Source organism: Copadichromis virginalis, linkage group LG18 (assembly GCF_057382275.1).
Source record: "Copadichromis virginalis isolate Kocher_CV1m ecotype Utaka linkage group LG18, C_Virginalis_male_GT1.1, whole genome shotgun sequence".
NCBI classification, from domain to species: Eukaryota; Metazoa; Chordata; class Actinopteri; order Cichliformes; family Cichlidae; genus Copadichromis; species Copadichromis virginalis.
The window spans coordinates 30,664,410-30,680,022 of NC_140635.1; the positions used below are offsets into that span (position 1 = coordinate 30,664,410).

At 38.4% G+C, this 15,613-nt stretch overlaps 1 protein-coding gene across 1 annotated transcript; it reads right to left on the bottom strand.

Annotated features, from left to right (window-relative positions):
* Positions 1-10,767: 10,767 nt before the first annotated feature.
* Positions 10,768-13,294, bottom strand: klf17 (Kruppel like factor 17). The gene is made up of 3 exons (XM_085439658.1): positions 13,118-13,294; positions 11,839-12,964; positions 10,768-11,729 (listed from the first exon to the last, which is right to left on the bottom strand). Exons 1-3 carry the CDS (start codon positions 13,181-13,183, stop codon positions 11,554-11,556), a joined length of 1,368 nt encoding a protein of 455 aa, XP_085295784.1. The 5' UTR covers positions 13,184-13,294; the 3' UTR covers positions 10,768-11,553.
* Positions 13,295-15,613: the final 2,319 nt, after the last annotated feature.

Consider the following 15,613-nt stretch of genomic DNA (forward strand, 5'->3'; position numbering starts at 1 on the left):
TCAATTATCTAGTTATGTGATTTTGTGAATTTGCCACTGTAAACATACTGCCTAGTGCGGTTTTACGACCTCAGTACAGCCACTAAATATTCATTGATTTCTACAGTGCAGTTTTTTCAGCTGACAAATAGAATGCACAAAATAGATTTAGACTTTTTTTTTTTGTGAGTCACTTTGAAAAGTAAGTAAAACTAAGCTGTTTTTCAACTAGTTAAAACTGAAAGTTATTTTGACTGAATGGTGCAGAAGGATGAGTCTTCTCATGACCTTTGACCCCAAAAGATAGCATCTAAGTGTTTAAGGAATGGCATGTCTGAAAGGAAACCCTGTCAAAAAGGATGTTTTCAGAAAATACAAAAATAAGTGACTTACAACTTTTTCACTGCTTCAATAATTTCAGGCAAAGTGTAACTAAAGGTGACATAAGATTAAGTAGTCAAAAATTTGAATTCATTACCATTATCAACCATTTCCTGCCTAGCATTTGTAGATGGGTAGTGACTTCTGACCTAGTGACAGTTGACAAGGCCCAGAATCCCTTGGGTTAGATAAACAAAGCCAGAGATGTATACATAGTTTAACCTCCTTGACAACACTCACACAGAATGCAAATATTCCACTAAAGTGAACTAGCAAGGAGTTGTGTTACAGAGTGGCTCAATACATAATATTGTTGACTCATGTTTGAAAAACGAACCTATAATTAGTGAGACTGACTTTAAATACATGATCGTTTATTTCAAAACATGAGGACTTGCAACACCATACATTGCTCCTTTTGAGCATATCTTTCTTTATTAGATTTATACAGTTATAAGAGCACCCTCGCAGGAAGTGTATCATTAAGTAAATGGTCCTTTTTTTTGCTGTAGGTTATGGGATTCTGTTTATAATTAAATTCATTCATCAGTTCATTAACTTTCTTCCACTTATACAATGTTGGATCATGGTAACAGCAGACCGAAGGTTACCCACCCATCCCTCTCACGATGAATATTTTCAGCACTTTCTGTGGGTGTTCTGTGAGTTTACCAGTCAATCTCTATCGAGTTTGACATGCCCCCAAAAAACAATGATAGAAGTCTTTTATCTGGGATCTGCAATGGATGCCCACAGCTACTTTGAGCTCCTTCTGGGTGTCTGAGCTTCTCACACTGTTTCTGTATGGGGTACATTGCAAAGTCACTATTTTGGTCACTACCAAAGCAACGGTAAAGTAGCTTCTAACCTTAGTGTAGCTCAAACTTTGGTCTCACTTATGGGCATGGCAAAGTTTGGAGATTCACCTGAATTCTTATTAGGGATGGATCAATCTGATATAGAGTATCTGTCCGATCCTGACCTAAATTACTGGATCGGATATTGGGGATATTGCTTTCACACTGAAAGCACCTGGAGCCTCGCTACGTGCTGCCAAACCAGCGTTACATCTCCATGCAAGCTATCCCAGAGAAGTAAAGCAAGTGTTTAAGTTCATCTCTGAATGTTTTTAAAGCATTCTGATGTTAATCTTAACAACCGATATATGGAGCTCGGAGGTCTGTGCGTTGTTGTTGCTAAGTCTGACCATACAATGGATAGACTCAAGTTATACTTTGAAAAAAAATGTGCTGCAGGCTATACAGTTTTGTGGTTCAGGAAAAAAAAACCTATGAAAAACACTTTTTTTTTCATACTTGTGTTAAGTTTTGTATAGAAATTACACAAAATTCAGTCTCAGGTTAAATGTGATAGAAACAGCTTACACTGACATCCATCTTGATAAAAGATGAGTGTCATGAAGCTGTTTTCTCATTTATTTGCACTGCTTTCCACTCTGGATGTCTATTTATGTTAAGCTTTAAGTATAAAAGGGTCCAGTCTACAACTTGTTTTTTTGAACTTGTTGAATATAAACATTTTGTGCTGATATTGCACTTCTTTTTTCAGAACCAAAGAGTTTTTGAAATCAGTATAAAATTGCATTTTAAATTACTTTTTAAATACTAAGATTTAAAGTTCTCCTAAAGGTTTAAATAAAAAGATCAGTATTGCTGCAAAATATTTTGGGTGCAGTGTATTTTTGCATACAAGTGTAATAGCATAGCTATTACACTTGTGTTTTGTCTCTTTAAGCTTGAGTAAACAAAATGCAGCGAGATATTTTAAAAAAAAAACAAAAAAACAAAACATTTTTATTGATTATAAAATAGACTATATCGGATTCATATCGGTATTGGCAGATATCCAATTTCATGATATCGGTATCAGTGTCGGACATAAAAAAAAAAGTGGTATTGTGCCATTTCTAATTCTTATTTGTGCAAATTAGCCTCTATGTCATAAATTCCTCTTATGTTTACATCCTAAGACAGAGGGATGTTTTATAGCCCATTTCTCATATCTCAACCTAGTGTGGCAGCAGAATTTTTTTGTTATTGTGTGATGTTTCTTCAGCCTTACACTAAACTCCACTAGCATATGCCTTAGCTCCATCTCCTTACCCAATACATTCAGTCAAGCCAATAAGTGGTTTAACAGCCTTTTCGGTTAGTTTCATCCCCCTTCGAAGTTTGATTTCCAGGTACTGCTTTAGCTTGTTTAGTGCATTGTTAGCAATAGCCAGATTTTTCCAGAAGATGATGCACTTGAGATGAGTACTCCTTTCTGGTAGCAGGGTGCTGTAATAATTCCCACGATTCACCAACCTCTCCAGTGGACCTCTGGAGACTCTGATTTGGATAAGCAAATTTAGATAAATAGACAGTATTAAAAAGAAAGGATCTTATGTATGATAACCACCTTAATTCTTCAACACAGTCTGAGCTGTCTTAGGCACCTTTCTTGTAAATTCTTTAAACAAATAATCCGCATGCTGACTTAATGCAGAGCGACAAACATACAAAAAAATGTGTGGTCAAAATATTAGGACTTCCTCGTTTTTTGGACACACTACCGATAAAAATGATTTAAGTATTCATGTTTATACATGCATAAATACATTAAAGCAAAGCGTCACAGTAAGTCTTTAGGTACTTTAACCAATCCAGTGATTGACTCCCCAAAACAAACAAAATTCATTATTTTATTTAATCACAAGAAAGTGGAAACAAAAGCAATAAAGGGTGGATCTAAAATGCATGAACATAACTATTATGCATAATGAGTTATAAAAGGTTTAAACAAGAAGCTAATCTGATTTTTAAATATAGTACCAGTGGTCGGCTACTTGTGATCTGCAAACAAGAAGGACAACTAGTGAGGAACCTCAGGATTTACAAAGAGTTTCACAATGCAACACGAGCACTGGAGCACTGGAGTTGGACGAAGGGTATAAGACTACAGTTCACTGCGTCTTATGTCTCGTTCAGCCTTCGATACAAGTCAGCCTGCGATATAAATCTAATGATTAGCAGTTATCTGTTGACTTTTCGCTCTCACCAGATTAGTGTACATGTGATGAGCTGCAAGTTGTGGCTTTTTGGATAATTGCACACAAGCATTAGTTGAATCCCAGCATGCCTTTTCTCTGTATAACTAGTCTTCTTAGTAACATGGGAAAAGCAACAACAAAAGTAAACACTTCAAGTAAAAACTTGAAGTGAAGTAGCTAACAGTATGTTTGATACACTGCCCTCAACTGGCAGTAGCCTAAAACAACACAAGCACGATGCCCAGACGTTTGTACTGGGGTTACTTTCAGTATTCTTCCTGCATACAAACACACATTACATGGCTGTGCAGAGAAAACCCTTGAAACTGAACTACAGTTTGGATCAAATTCATTTTTATTTTTTAAAAACACAAACGATATTAGTAACATGGATTTCTGGTGATATATTTTAGGTATTTGTGAGCTGCTGGAAATCCAGAAAACAACCTCATAGCACATAAAATTTCTCTACTTTGTTATGCACCCATTATTATGGTAATGTCCAGGTGGAAGAATCTTAAGAGAAGTTCGACTCAACACATGACAAAGTAATTTAGACTTGGTCATTTATGATCTGAGGAAAAAAAATCCAATAATACACAACTGTGAGAGGCTGCAGTGTATGAGCCTTTGTTTTCAGAGTGACTGCAGTAATAGGTTCAGCTAAACATTAATTTAACAGGAATTTCAGCCTATCCCTCTCTACAGAAGAGCTTTTGGGATACCAGTGGGTTTTATCACGTGCTATTTATTTCAAGTACACAACATTCCATTGAAAGACGGTTCATGCATATATTACTTCGAGGCTGGACTATTTTAATTTATTATTTTCATGTTCTTCTAGAAACTTTGTGAAAAAACTTCAGTTGTTCCAAAATGTGACAGTACTGTCAGGGATTAGAACGAGACAGCATATTTCTCCCATATTGGCGTTTGTTCATTGCTAGCTGTTAAATCCAAAATCAAATTTAAAATCCTTCTCCTCTCATACAAAGCTCTCTATCAGAGTGCTGGTTTACTTGTTGTTCCTAGAGTAGTTAAAAGTAGAATGTGAGGCAGAGCCTTCAGCTTTCAGACCCCTCTTCTGTGGAACCAGCTCCCAGTTTTGATTCAAGAGACAGAAACCCACTCTACTTTTAGGATTAAGCTTAAAACCTTCCTCTCTGATAAAGCTTCAAGTGACCCTGAATCATCCCTTAGTTACACTGCAATAGGACAAGTCTGCTGCGTTTTTCTTCTTCACTCAGCCTTTTTGATGATGATGATGATGATGATGAAGATAATCTTTTATTTTGGACATATAAAACAAACAACCAATATATACATAGATAGCTGCATATGTATACACACATACACAGATATATGCTCAAACAAAATAAACCAAATCTCAATGACATGAAATAACTCAATCATGAAGTCCGAAATGGTTTAGTTCTGATGGGTGAGTACTGTGTGTTAAGGACCGAAACATTGTTACCTCCTAAATATGATGTCAGGTCCTCTAACAAAGGTGGTGGGATTACTGACTGTTCGGCTGCACTGTCTAGCCACACTGCTAGAAGGTGTTAACCTCTTACAAACTACTACTATTACTACTGTTTGTAAGAGAAGGAAATCACGGTTTATGAAGAGCTAGCGGGAGAGCTGGGATCTTGTAAAATTTATTCTAACATGCCAAGTGAAAGGAATGACGTTTCCCATTCAGGTTTGTAAGAGGTTAACACCTTCAAGCAGTGTGGCTAGACAGTGCAGCCGAACAGTCAGTAATCCGAAAGCAATTATAGATGAGAGGGATTGTGATTTAAATGACTGTACTGATAATGTGTCTGCAGAAAATGGTAGAAAGATGAGTAAAACAGGAGTGTAGCAATCAGTTTTGTTAGTCTGAATCTCTCATCCTGAAGCCCCTGGTCTATGATATTCCCTCCAGTGACATTCTTTTATGTTTTGATTTTTCTGTTTCTGTGTTTGACTTCAAAAACAGTTCCCCAGTTGACAGGGAAAATCTTACCCCTATTGTTCCATGAAGATTACTCATACACCTAAAACTGGAGTTATCAAATCTGACACTGAGTCTGCTATGTTGAAATGAAGCCATTCTTCCCAGTATTTTTGCAAAGTCGTTTCACTTAGTGTGTCTGCATGCTGACGCCCTCAGCATCATTATATCAGTGTAATGCCCTGGTGGCAAGGGTTATTTGTCAGGTAGAATGTGTAACACTCTGTGTAATTAATGTTACAGTTATGGATTTAAAGAGAACTAAAGAAGGAACTAAAGACAGAGAGAAACAAGCAATTTAAAAGTACAAGGAAAGTAAAAGTAACATCATAAACAGGAAGCTAAGGAGCTTTAACATGCTTTAAAACCAAAAAGAAGTCACAAACCCACAATAGGCAAAATGAATCTAATGATCTTCATAAGTTTGGCTCAGAACTAAAGGTAGAGAAACAAAGTGGCAAAGGGGCTTGTACCAGGGATCAGGAAAACAATCATGCATATGAAGTTTGGATTGACAGACTTTCCAAGTATCCTCATGTTGTATTTAATGATAAATCATTCTGTGTGAATAAACCTTAACACTAGTTAACAACTTTACATTCCTATTTCATTATATATCTCATTAGGTTAGATGGGGCAGTTAATTCTCCAAACAAAGCTAACAAAGCTGGACTTGCAGCAGTGATATTGCTCGCTGGGAAACAGATCACTTGTTAAGAACTCATTTCAGGCACTCCTAAACTGGCAAATGTTTACAATGCTGACATGTGAGAATCACCCTTCAACACTTTCCTTAAAGATGTAAAGCACGGGTGCTTGTGGGGAGAATTTGCATATGCATACCTGTACAATGCAAAACAGGTTTTATTGCATGGGGCCTGAAACAGAAGGAGAACCTAATTCTAAGATGTTTCCAACAACATGAAAAGTACTAACAGAGCTAAAAACTAGTACTTTTTGTTCCTTTTAAAACCTTTAACAACTGTTACTTTCGTGGTAAATGGTAAAAACAGTTTAAATGCACGTTGCAGTCAAGTCTTATGGCAGTTGAAATTGGCAGCAATTGCAATGTATAAACTTGTGACTCTTGTTTGACTGGTTTATTTATACCTAGACACTTTCTCTGATCCATAATGACTAAAATGATTTTTTGTGCAACATTTGCTTTAATTATACTTTCTGCTGAGTGTTTCTTGCTACACTTGGTGTTGGCTCTCACTGTAGTACTGTAGCTTAATCCATGTAGGTTGTTTTAATTATAAATCTTTAGATAGTGACTTATTTCATAGTGTAATCATCACGTTTTATCCAAAACAAAATTTCTGATTTCCGAAATTGATTTCGGGAAATTTTTGAAATTTGTGTGTCGTATGCTTAAAGATTTTTGAAATCTTCTGAAACTACAAATGTGAAAAAAAAAAACCCAACTGGGTACCCAGAAATCTGGTGAATAATATTTCTGGCAGTCTAAGCACAAATACCTTGGTGTGAAGCTGTTCATTAGAACAAATGGTTAATCTGATAAAACTAATCTGACAAAAGGATGCACTACAGGGGTCTTTAAAAAATTACTTATGCTTTGGCTAATTTACTCATATGAACAAATGGATGTTTTTCATTGCACTGTCTCAAGCGCAAGGATGAGGCTTTTCAAAGATGCCTTAAAAAGGAGAGCTCAAACCCCAGCCTGCGTAGACCAGCATTAACTAAAAAAGACACAAAGATGAACAGCAGGAAACAACACTGGAGCTGCACCTATCAGACGTCTGAGGGGGCCTATGGATGAGCTTAAAATTAAGAAAACCCTTCTCTGTGAGAAATTAAAGGAAAATGAGGCTGAATGGGAAACCTTGCTTCAGGTTAGCTGATTGTGTCACTCCATCATAATGTCATTTTTGGTCTTAACATCTTTTTTAGACTGAGTTTAACAAAATAATTTGTAGTCTTTCCACCCAGGAGCTTGCACCCAATGCCAAACATCAGGAACAAACCCTAGAAACAAGTTCTCGTGAGGAAAAACTGGAAAATCAGAGAGGCAGAAGAGGAGGAAATGAACAAAGAAAGAAAGGACAAAAGAAAGCAGAAAGGAAAAGGATGAAAAACGAAGAACAGAAGAAGAAAGTGAAGAAAACTTTGAGAGTGAGAGAAAGATGTGATGAGAACATAGAAGATCAAAATAACAGCTGAGAAGAAACGAGAAAAGGTGGCAGACGCAAAGCAGCAAGAAAGAAGAAAAGAGATTAGCTCGAGCAGAGGATCTAAACCCCAACCTCTACCCTCTCTCCTCCTTCCAGTCTTACCTGTGCTCTCACTTTCCCTACTACTATTTACCCTTGTTTTGCAAACATGTACAGTGCACCAATTTCGGATGAAATTTATTGAACTATCGTGTATTCATTTTAAAATAAACAGCGGTGCTCCAGTTTTAGTCTTTGCCTACATCATTTTTCATCAATAACAAAAGGAGGAGGGGGCTCCAAAAGAAGAAAAGCAGGTTACATAATGTTTCCCCCAGTCCCCCTTTGGCTCTGTCTTTTTGTCTGTGTAGTATCATCTTCGAGATAGTCACTTACTAGTTGTGTATATTCTTAAACAATTTGGAAATACAAATTGTTAGTGCAGAGATTTCATTTCTTTTTTCCTCTGGAGTGAGGGCAGAATTCACTTTAATCTTTCAGTTTGTTGGCTTAATACCAATCATTTATACGTTTTGTTTTTGTTTTTCATTGTCCTGCAGATATATTTGAGCTCAGTTTTAAAAACTTTCAGAAGAAAAGTGTAGCACATAGAATATTTATACAGATTTCTTTATTCTGAATTATGTTTTAAATGAGTAAAAAGACAATTTGTCAGAAACAAGAAATCCATTTCACACCGTGCCTCCTTACTGGGATCCTGAAAATAATTGTTAGCAACATTATTTCTTGGTCTTGAACAAGAAAACAGTTGCCAAACCAGAAATAATCCACTAAGTAATCTGCAGGCAAAGAATACAGATTCATATAATGCATGATAAGAGTATCAGCGATGTGAGAAATAAACATTACAAAAATTCCTTAGCTTATTATCCAGGTAAAACATTTATTTTAAGTCAGTGACTTATTTTAAAGAGTGTGAGGAAATGTCTTAATTGCAACTAAAGTTCTGGTACACGTAGATTTTATTTGAGTTATTAAATTTTGTATTTTCTAATGAGCTTTTATTCATATTTCATTTTGACTTTTTAATCTGGTTTAGTTTCCATAGTTGATTTTCTTGTTTCACTCTGGTTTTTATGAACGTGTTTACTTTCAGTTTAATTCCTCTTAGTTTTAGTCTTTTATACACATCAGGAGCATGAAATGAAAGCAGTTGGCTCACAGTCAACACAGTAAGCATGTTTATTGAGACTTGTAGAGTGATAACAGATACTAAAACACTTTATTTTATTTTATTTTAGTTAGTTTTCAATTTGTATATTTTTTATTCTAAAGTCTAGTTTTTATTTTTAATGCGATTAACTTATGTTACGTTTTTCCCACATCTAGTCTTAGTTTAGTTTAGTTTGAATGAACTATAATAACCTTGATTCCATATGTGTAAAATCCCTCAATTTAGCAATGTATGATTCAAAACGACAAAGGAGAACAATTAATAAACATTTACAACAGAAAATGAATTGTGTTTAATTAAGAAGCCCAAAAATCAGTCCGTGAGGGCTAGGTGGCATAACTGGCTCTTTGCTAACATTTTTACTGAAAGGTTATTAAAACAGGGGACGAGTGAGACAGTCAACGGGCGCTGTTGTTCAACTGCCTGATGTGGGAAAACTAACAGCTTGGCTCCTTTATCTTCGCCGGCAACCTTTCATGGTTTAAGTACCATTTCCCATTCACAACCAACATTTAAATATTTGTAGTAAATGGCAGTTCGTCGCATTTCGCCCACAAACAGATGGAGATTATCATATACATTAACAATAGAGGGCAGTGTTGCTTAAGCAGACATGAAAAGCTCGTGAAATGTCCGGGTGTGGTGACAGTGCGCCGGCGCCTGGGATGCATTTTTATTGTAGACGGTTGGTTTTATTATCAGGAAATCGCTTCACAATAGATCCCCAGTTCATACATGGGCAGGTCCGCCTTCCTGTGTAGGAGGACCTGTGAGCTGTAAAGCACGGGTGCTTGTGGGGAATTAGCATATGGATACCTGCACAGTGCAAAACAGGTTTCTCTACATGTTCCAGGGCAGACAGAAGCAGGACCCCAGTCCCCAGTGTTTTCACACGGTTAATTGATCAATGAAACTGAGGTGGAACAACAAAGCAGTCCTCTTTGACCGTTTGGTCCTTTATTGCTCCCACGCTAAGTAGTGGTCCGTTTGAATGTTGGTTGTAAATTGAACACGTTGAGCATACTGTTGTATATCAAGTTTCCTCTTGGCAGAAGCACAGTGCTGTGACTGTCCTGGCTGAATTTCTGTCTCATGATCTACTCTGGGTTCTCTTCATATCTTTTCAACTGACTCTAAAGTCGTTTCTAAACATAATTTTCCTCTGGGATTAAAATATTCTGATTCTTAAGTATAACAGTGATCACAAAGGAAAGAGAAGTCATTGTATCACAAAGCAGTGTGGAACATATTCCTGATTCCAGATTTCACCATCTCTAAATAAATATTAGACAGATGAACATTACATACATGCAAGAGGATAGTTTAAGACATTGAACGCCCTGTTAAAGAGAATGTTATTATCTGAAATGACATTAGATGGCAGTCTTTCATAAGTAGTGATCCAAAGCTGTTTGAGTCATTAATCCTCTATGAAAAGTGGCTTTATTGTAGTTAGAAATTTTGTGATTTCAGGTCTCAGTACAGAGCATGTCAGGATATCTAAGCATATAAAATAAATGAAAGCATTTCAGTTTTTTCAACTTGAAAAATATGGTAGCAACATCCTTGTTCAATAACATGTGTTCTGTTATTACAGGAACACCTGGCCATTAAGGGTAAACCATGGTTTTAAACTGTGGGGTTTGAAGCCAGGAGACAGGAAGTAAAGCAGAGTTAAATGAGTACATTTTGTGCAGGTAAAGTAAAGCAACAAGAGCTTACTGATGCTTCTACATCCAGCAATTTCAGTAAGATTTCACCTTGATTCTTATTTTTTTGTTAATGTTTGATGGGATGTTAGGCACAAACTTTGTCCCCTACATTTCCAACCATGGACTAGAGTAACACATGCACCTACTAATATTTTGCCCGTTCTTGGGATTGTGGGAACACACAAGCCAGAAGGAAGGATAAAACACCATGACCAGACAAACCTGCTTCTGGAGAGATTACATGAGTGAGAAATGCACAATAACAAACTTGGTGCATTTGTAAACAAACTTTTATTTTGGAGCCCTTGAGCGCAATTTAAAACAACTGCATGTTAGGAGAATGACACTTTTCAAGTTCACCAAATCGACCATTGGTTGCAGTGGATTCTTTCTCACAGCAAACATAAAAACATAACAAAAAACAAAACCACAGGGACAACTTTGCCAAAAACTCTCATTAACAAAAAAAAAAAAAAATACATTTCACACTGCACCAGTTTCTTGGGATCCTATAAACAATTTAGTACCTGAATCTTTGCTGAACCAGACTATAAAGATCCACAGCAGTCTACAATGCTTAGCAAATGTTTACAATCTACGATAAGAAAACAGAATACCAAAAAAAAAAAATAATAATAATTACCACCCTGACTGATTATAGTATCAAAGATACAAGATGTAAACATTACAAAAATACAAAAACTGCTCAGGATGAGCAGATAGGCCTATGTAATTCTGGTAAGGCACTCACGTCAATAACTTATTTTAGAGACAGTGTGAGGAAGTGTCTTAAATACTACTGAACTAGAATTTAGGCAGTGTTATACATGTATGCACAGATTCTGTATGTACAGTAACCACCAGAGGCACTTAATTTGGCAGTATACAAGTGGTAATAAAAAAATAAGAGTGGAGTGGAAGAGGACAACTGCAACTGTCTGTCAGGGGGAAACAGTTCATGCTACACTGATTTTGGACAGTCCAGCAGGGAGAAACCAAGTCGGTCCTCTTCTGAGGGGTGGATTCTTATGGATGCAAGAGTCCAGAAGAACTGTGGCCTACATGTGCCTCTTCATGTGGAGAGCCAAGTGGTCTGAACGGGAGAAGGCACGTTCGCAGAGGTGGCACTGGAAGGGTCTGTGTCCGGTGTGCTTTCTGAAGTGGCGGGTCAATTCGTCTGATCTGGCGAACTTCCAGCCGCATCCTTCCCAGTTACAGTGGTAGGGCTTCTCACCTGAAAGATGTAAACAGAAGCATATTAACATATTTTATATGACATGTTCACAAAACAAACAAAAAAAAGCAGAAGAAAACAAAAATTATATTAGATTTTAGATTCTCACCTGTGTGTGTTCTCATGTGCGCTTTGAGATGGGAGCTCTTTGTGTAAGTCTTTCCACAGCCGGGGAACTCGCAGTTGTGCGTGGCAGCGCGTTTTCTAGCCCACGATCTGCGGGCTCGTTTCTGCTTCATGCACCCGGTCTCATCCTGCGAGTAAAACTCGAGCAGAACCGGAGAAGGAGAAGAGGGAGGAGTGAGCACCATCCCCTGCATCGACAGTGGACGCTGCTGCTGTTGCTGCTGGTGAACGTGGACCTGCTCTCTCTGCGCGTTGTAGTGTCCCTGAAACGATGGCACACCCTGGTGTGCGTAAATCGAGTGATATGGCGCGTTCATATATTGACCCTGGAGATGGCTTTGATTACTGGGATGGTGAGAGCTCATGTGCGCGTTTAAGTGGTAGTGTGCCGTATGTCCGTGGGATGCAGCGTGCTGCATGGGATGCGTGCCGTGAGCCTGCAACCCACCATGAAATGCAGCCTGGTGGTGCGTAAAGGTTACTGGCTGCATTAGGTTTTTCTCGTGAACGTGTTCCATAAAGTTCTCACCGCTGGCGGCCATCATGCAAGATGGACCCCCAGACTCGGTTTTGATTTTATATCCAAGCGGGATCGGTGCGGTGGCAGCTGGGCGGTGAAGGGGAGCCGATGGAATTGAGGCTGAATTCAAAGCTCGCAGTTCGGTGAATTCCCGGTCATCTCTCTCCTTGCCCGCGCAGTCCGGTGAAGCATCAGCCGGGTAACCTATCTCAGGCCTGAGAAGCTCCACCATAAGACTGTGAGCTGGGCTCGACTTTGCGACGTTTGCAGTTCCGTGGCAGCCCAGGTGAGAGGGAGGATGATCGCTGCACTCCGTCACAGCACCACCGCTGCAGCTTTCCGGCGAATCCGGGAGAGAATACATGCAGTTCTGCTGCTGCTGCGTTGGTGGGATGTTCCCATTGCCGTCGCTGTCGCTTAGAGCATCGCGGCCGATGGTGTTGGACAAAATAAAATCAAGATCCAAAAACTTTCCCAGTTCGTCGTCTTCTTTGGAGGGTAAAGCAGGAGAACGCACCATGTTGAACTCCACTTCCCACGGCGGGTTATTTGCATCACCTGTTGCGCTGTTCTGCACTCCCTCATCCACCTTTTAGAAATGTAAAGGAGCGCAAAATTAAAAAAAAGTTAGAAGAAAGCCAAGCTGCATAGTCGGTCAACAGTGAGAAATAGATCTACAAACATATTATGATAACACACTAGAGTTACCACAATGTGCCATACTTAAATGTTCTCTACTTACATTATCCAGTCCTTTGAGACTCGGAAACGAGATTAAGGCAGGCATCACTGCTTCAGCCACAGCCATGTTGACCGTTTTTAAAAAGAGTTTAAAACGCCGAAGTCCTGCAGATGCTGTCCTCCGCGTCCGTGTGCTCTCTGAGTGAAACCAGGATTCAGGATATGAGTAACAGCCCGACTGATGGACTTTTTATAGTGGTCTACGGTTGAGCATACGGAAGTGTGGGTTAACCCCTCCTCTTGCGCGCACACACGTACACACCTCCCCCATCACCTGCACATTCACACAGCAAATAGTGCAAACAGGTTAAACCAAGCACGGGTTCGTGTCAGGTAACCGCTGCTATAAATGTAAAACAGAAAGAGGAAAACAAATAAGATGAATGAAAACTTAAATAAATTCCAAAACCAAAAATAATTATTTTGATTGAATTGACTGGATTTTATAATTTTTGATTTAATGTGGTGAATATGTTGGTTTGTTTTCACTCATCACAAATATGCTGGTAAATAATGACGAGGCTTAATAACAATAAAACTAACCTTTCTCACTGTGCTTGTAGATTATTTATTTATTTATTCTTCAGCTTTCTGCGATGACTTTCCTACTTGAACATAACATAAACGCGTGGAAAAGCATCGAGTTCACCTCTACAGCAGTAAATCTAGTGTATCTCCCAGGGAAGCCGAACATTTCCCGTGAGGAAGCTACAGAGGGCAGCTTAGGAATGGAATTTTAACTCTGTGTATCAAATATTCCAAGATATATTTGGCATATATGCTTTGCTGAGGTGCCCTTCAGTACAATGAAGTGATTAAAGTAATGTGTTTGTGTGTTTTATAACTGATATTGTTGAAATCGAGAACAAAACATTGAGTGCCTTTAAACTCAGCAAATCTGGCATCTTACCAGTTTCTTTCCAATCTCTGACATACTTATTTGTCCTACATTGATCTCTGCGTGTGAAGCTGCTCATTCCCGAGGCCAGTCCGAACAACCGGTTAATCTGATGGTAAACAAAGGGCTACATGTTTCGAAACGGTCTTCCCCCGCAAAAGGGCACGATACGGCACCCTGCAGTCATTCTTATGATAATGCACAGGTTGACTGGGTTTCGTGGTGGGAAAAGCAAAAAAAAAACAACAACTGAAGACTCCAAGAAAAGAAGGAAAACAGATCCATGAATAATGACCCCCCCTCCAACCACCATTTGTCTCTGTCTTTTTGCATGCCTGTTATCACCCCATTAGAGTAATATTCTATGGCAAACTAGTTGCATACTTTCTAAAATAATGTTGAGATACAGATTACAAACGATATACACACATTATATTCCTTTCCCTCTCGAGTGGGAGGATGAATTCACCTTTCAAACTTTTAGTTTGCTCTGCAGATATATAGAAAAGGAGTTCTTGTCTACTGAAAAATGTTTTTAAAAAATGTTTTTACATTTTTGTATTCAGTTTTGTTGTCACTGAGCAGAGAACTGATACAAAGCCAATGAAATTTACTCAGTATTTAAAGAAGAAACGCACAGAAAGAAGAAGGTACAGCAGTATGTTCAGTGGCTGCATGCGTCCGTTACAGTATGTCAGTAAGTGTGGAGACACTTATAAATACAGACTGTATGCATAGATTACATTACATGATTTGATGTTAAGATAACAGTAGTCTAATATTCTTACAGATAACTGATATTGCAGCACAACATTTCACTTGCCCGTATCTCAGATATTGGGTTTAGTTTCTGTAAATTCGTAAATTGCAGCTAAGCCACACAAAGCAGTGTTACTTTTGTTCCACCCCTCTCCGCTCCTGCAGGTGTTGTCACAGGCGGCGTCCTGCAGCACTCTGCTTTTATACTCTGTTATTTTTGACCTGCTGAGCTTACGCAAAACAAATTCCGGTTCTGTCTGTGAGCCAAGTGGAAATGGACTCTGTTTCCTGAGGAAAAACTTCACACTTGCTTCCCTTGCTTTCACTCTCAATCACCTTCAGATGCTTGAAAGCATACAGACGTGTTGAGGTGCTCTGGGCCTGTTGCATTTTAAACCACTTATTATGTTCCTGTGCTGGAAAAGAAAAGTATGTCTGCTTTACTTTGTGTTTTGTGGGATTATGATAGATGTTTAGAGGTTTATAGCTGATTAATATAACTGAATTTGTCCATAACACTAACACACTGAATTCTGCTGAATTTTGCTTAAGAAAAACAATAAAAAACAAACCCACACGATGTGCAAAAATCAGCGATTTACCTTGGGTCCTCAAAGACCTTATTACAGTCACGTCATGAAAAATACAAGTAACAGAGACTAGAGAGACAGATACAGATAAAGAACTGCCCTGGGCTCAGGTTTCTCTTTTGTCACGGTTTTTAAAAGGGAGGAAGTCTTTCAGTTTGAGTGCTTTCTAAACACAATTACTTAAGATTACAGTTGAGCAGACAGACAGATCTTACCCTGGATGCACAAACATGTTAACTCGGAAAACACA

Coding starts and splice junctions, on each gene's coding strand:
- klf17 (XM_085439658.1), bottom strand. CDS start 13,183: ATGGCTGTGGCTGAAGCAGTGATGCCTGCCTTAATCTCGTTTCCGAGT. Junction 12,965..13,117: donor GTCTCAAAGGACTGGATAAT/GTAAGTAGAGAA, acceptor CATTTCTAAAAG/GTGGATGAGGGAGTGCAGAA. Junction 11,730..11,838: donor GCACATGAGAACACACACAG/GTGAGAATCTAA, acceptor TACATCTTTCAG/GTGAGAAGCCCTACCACTGT.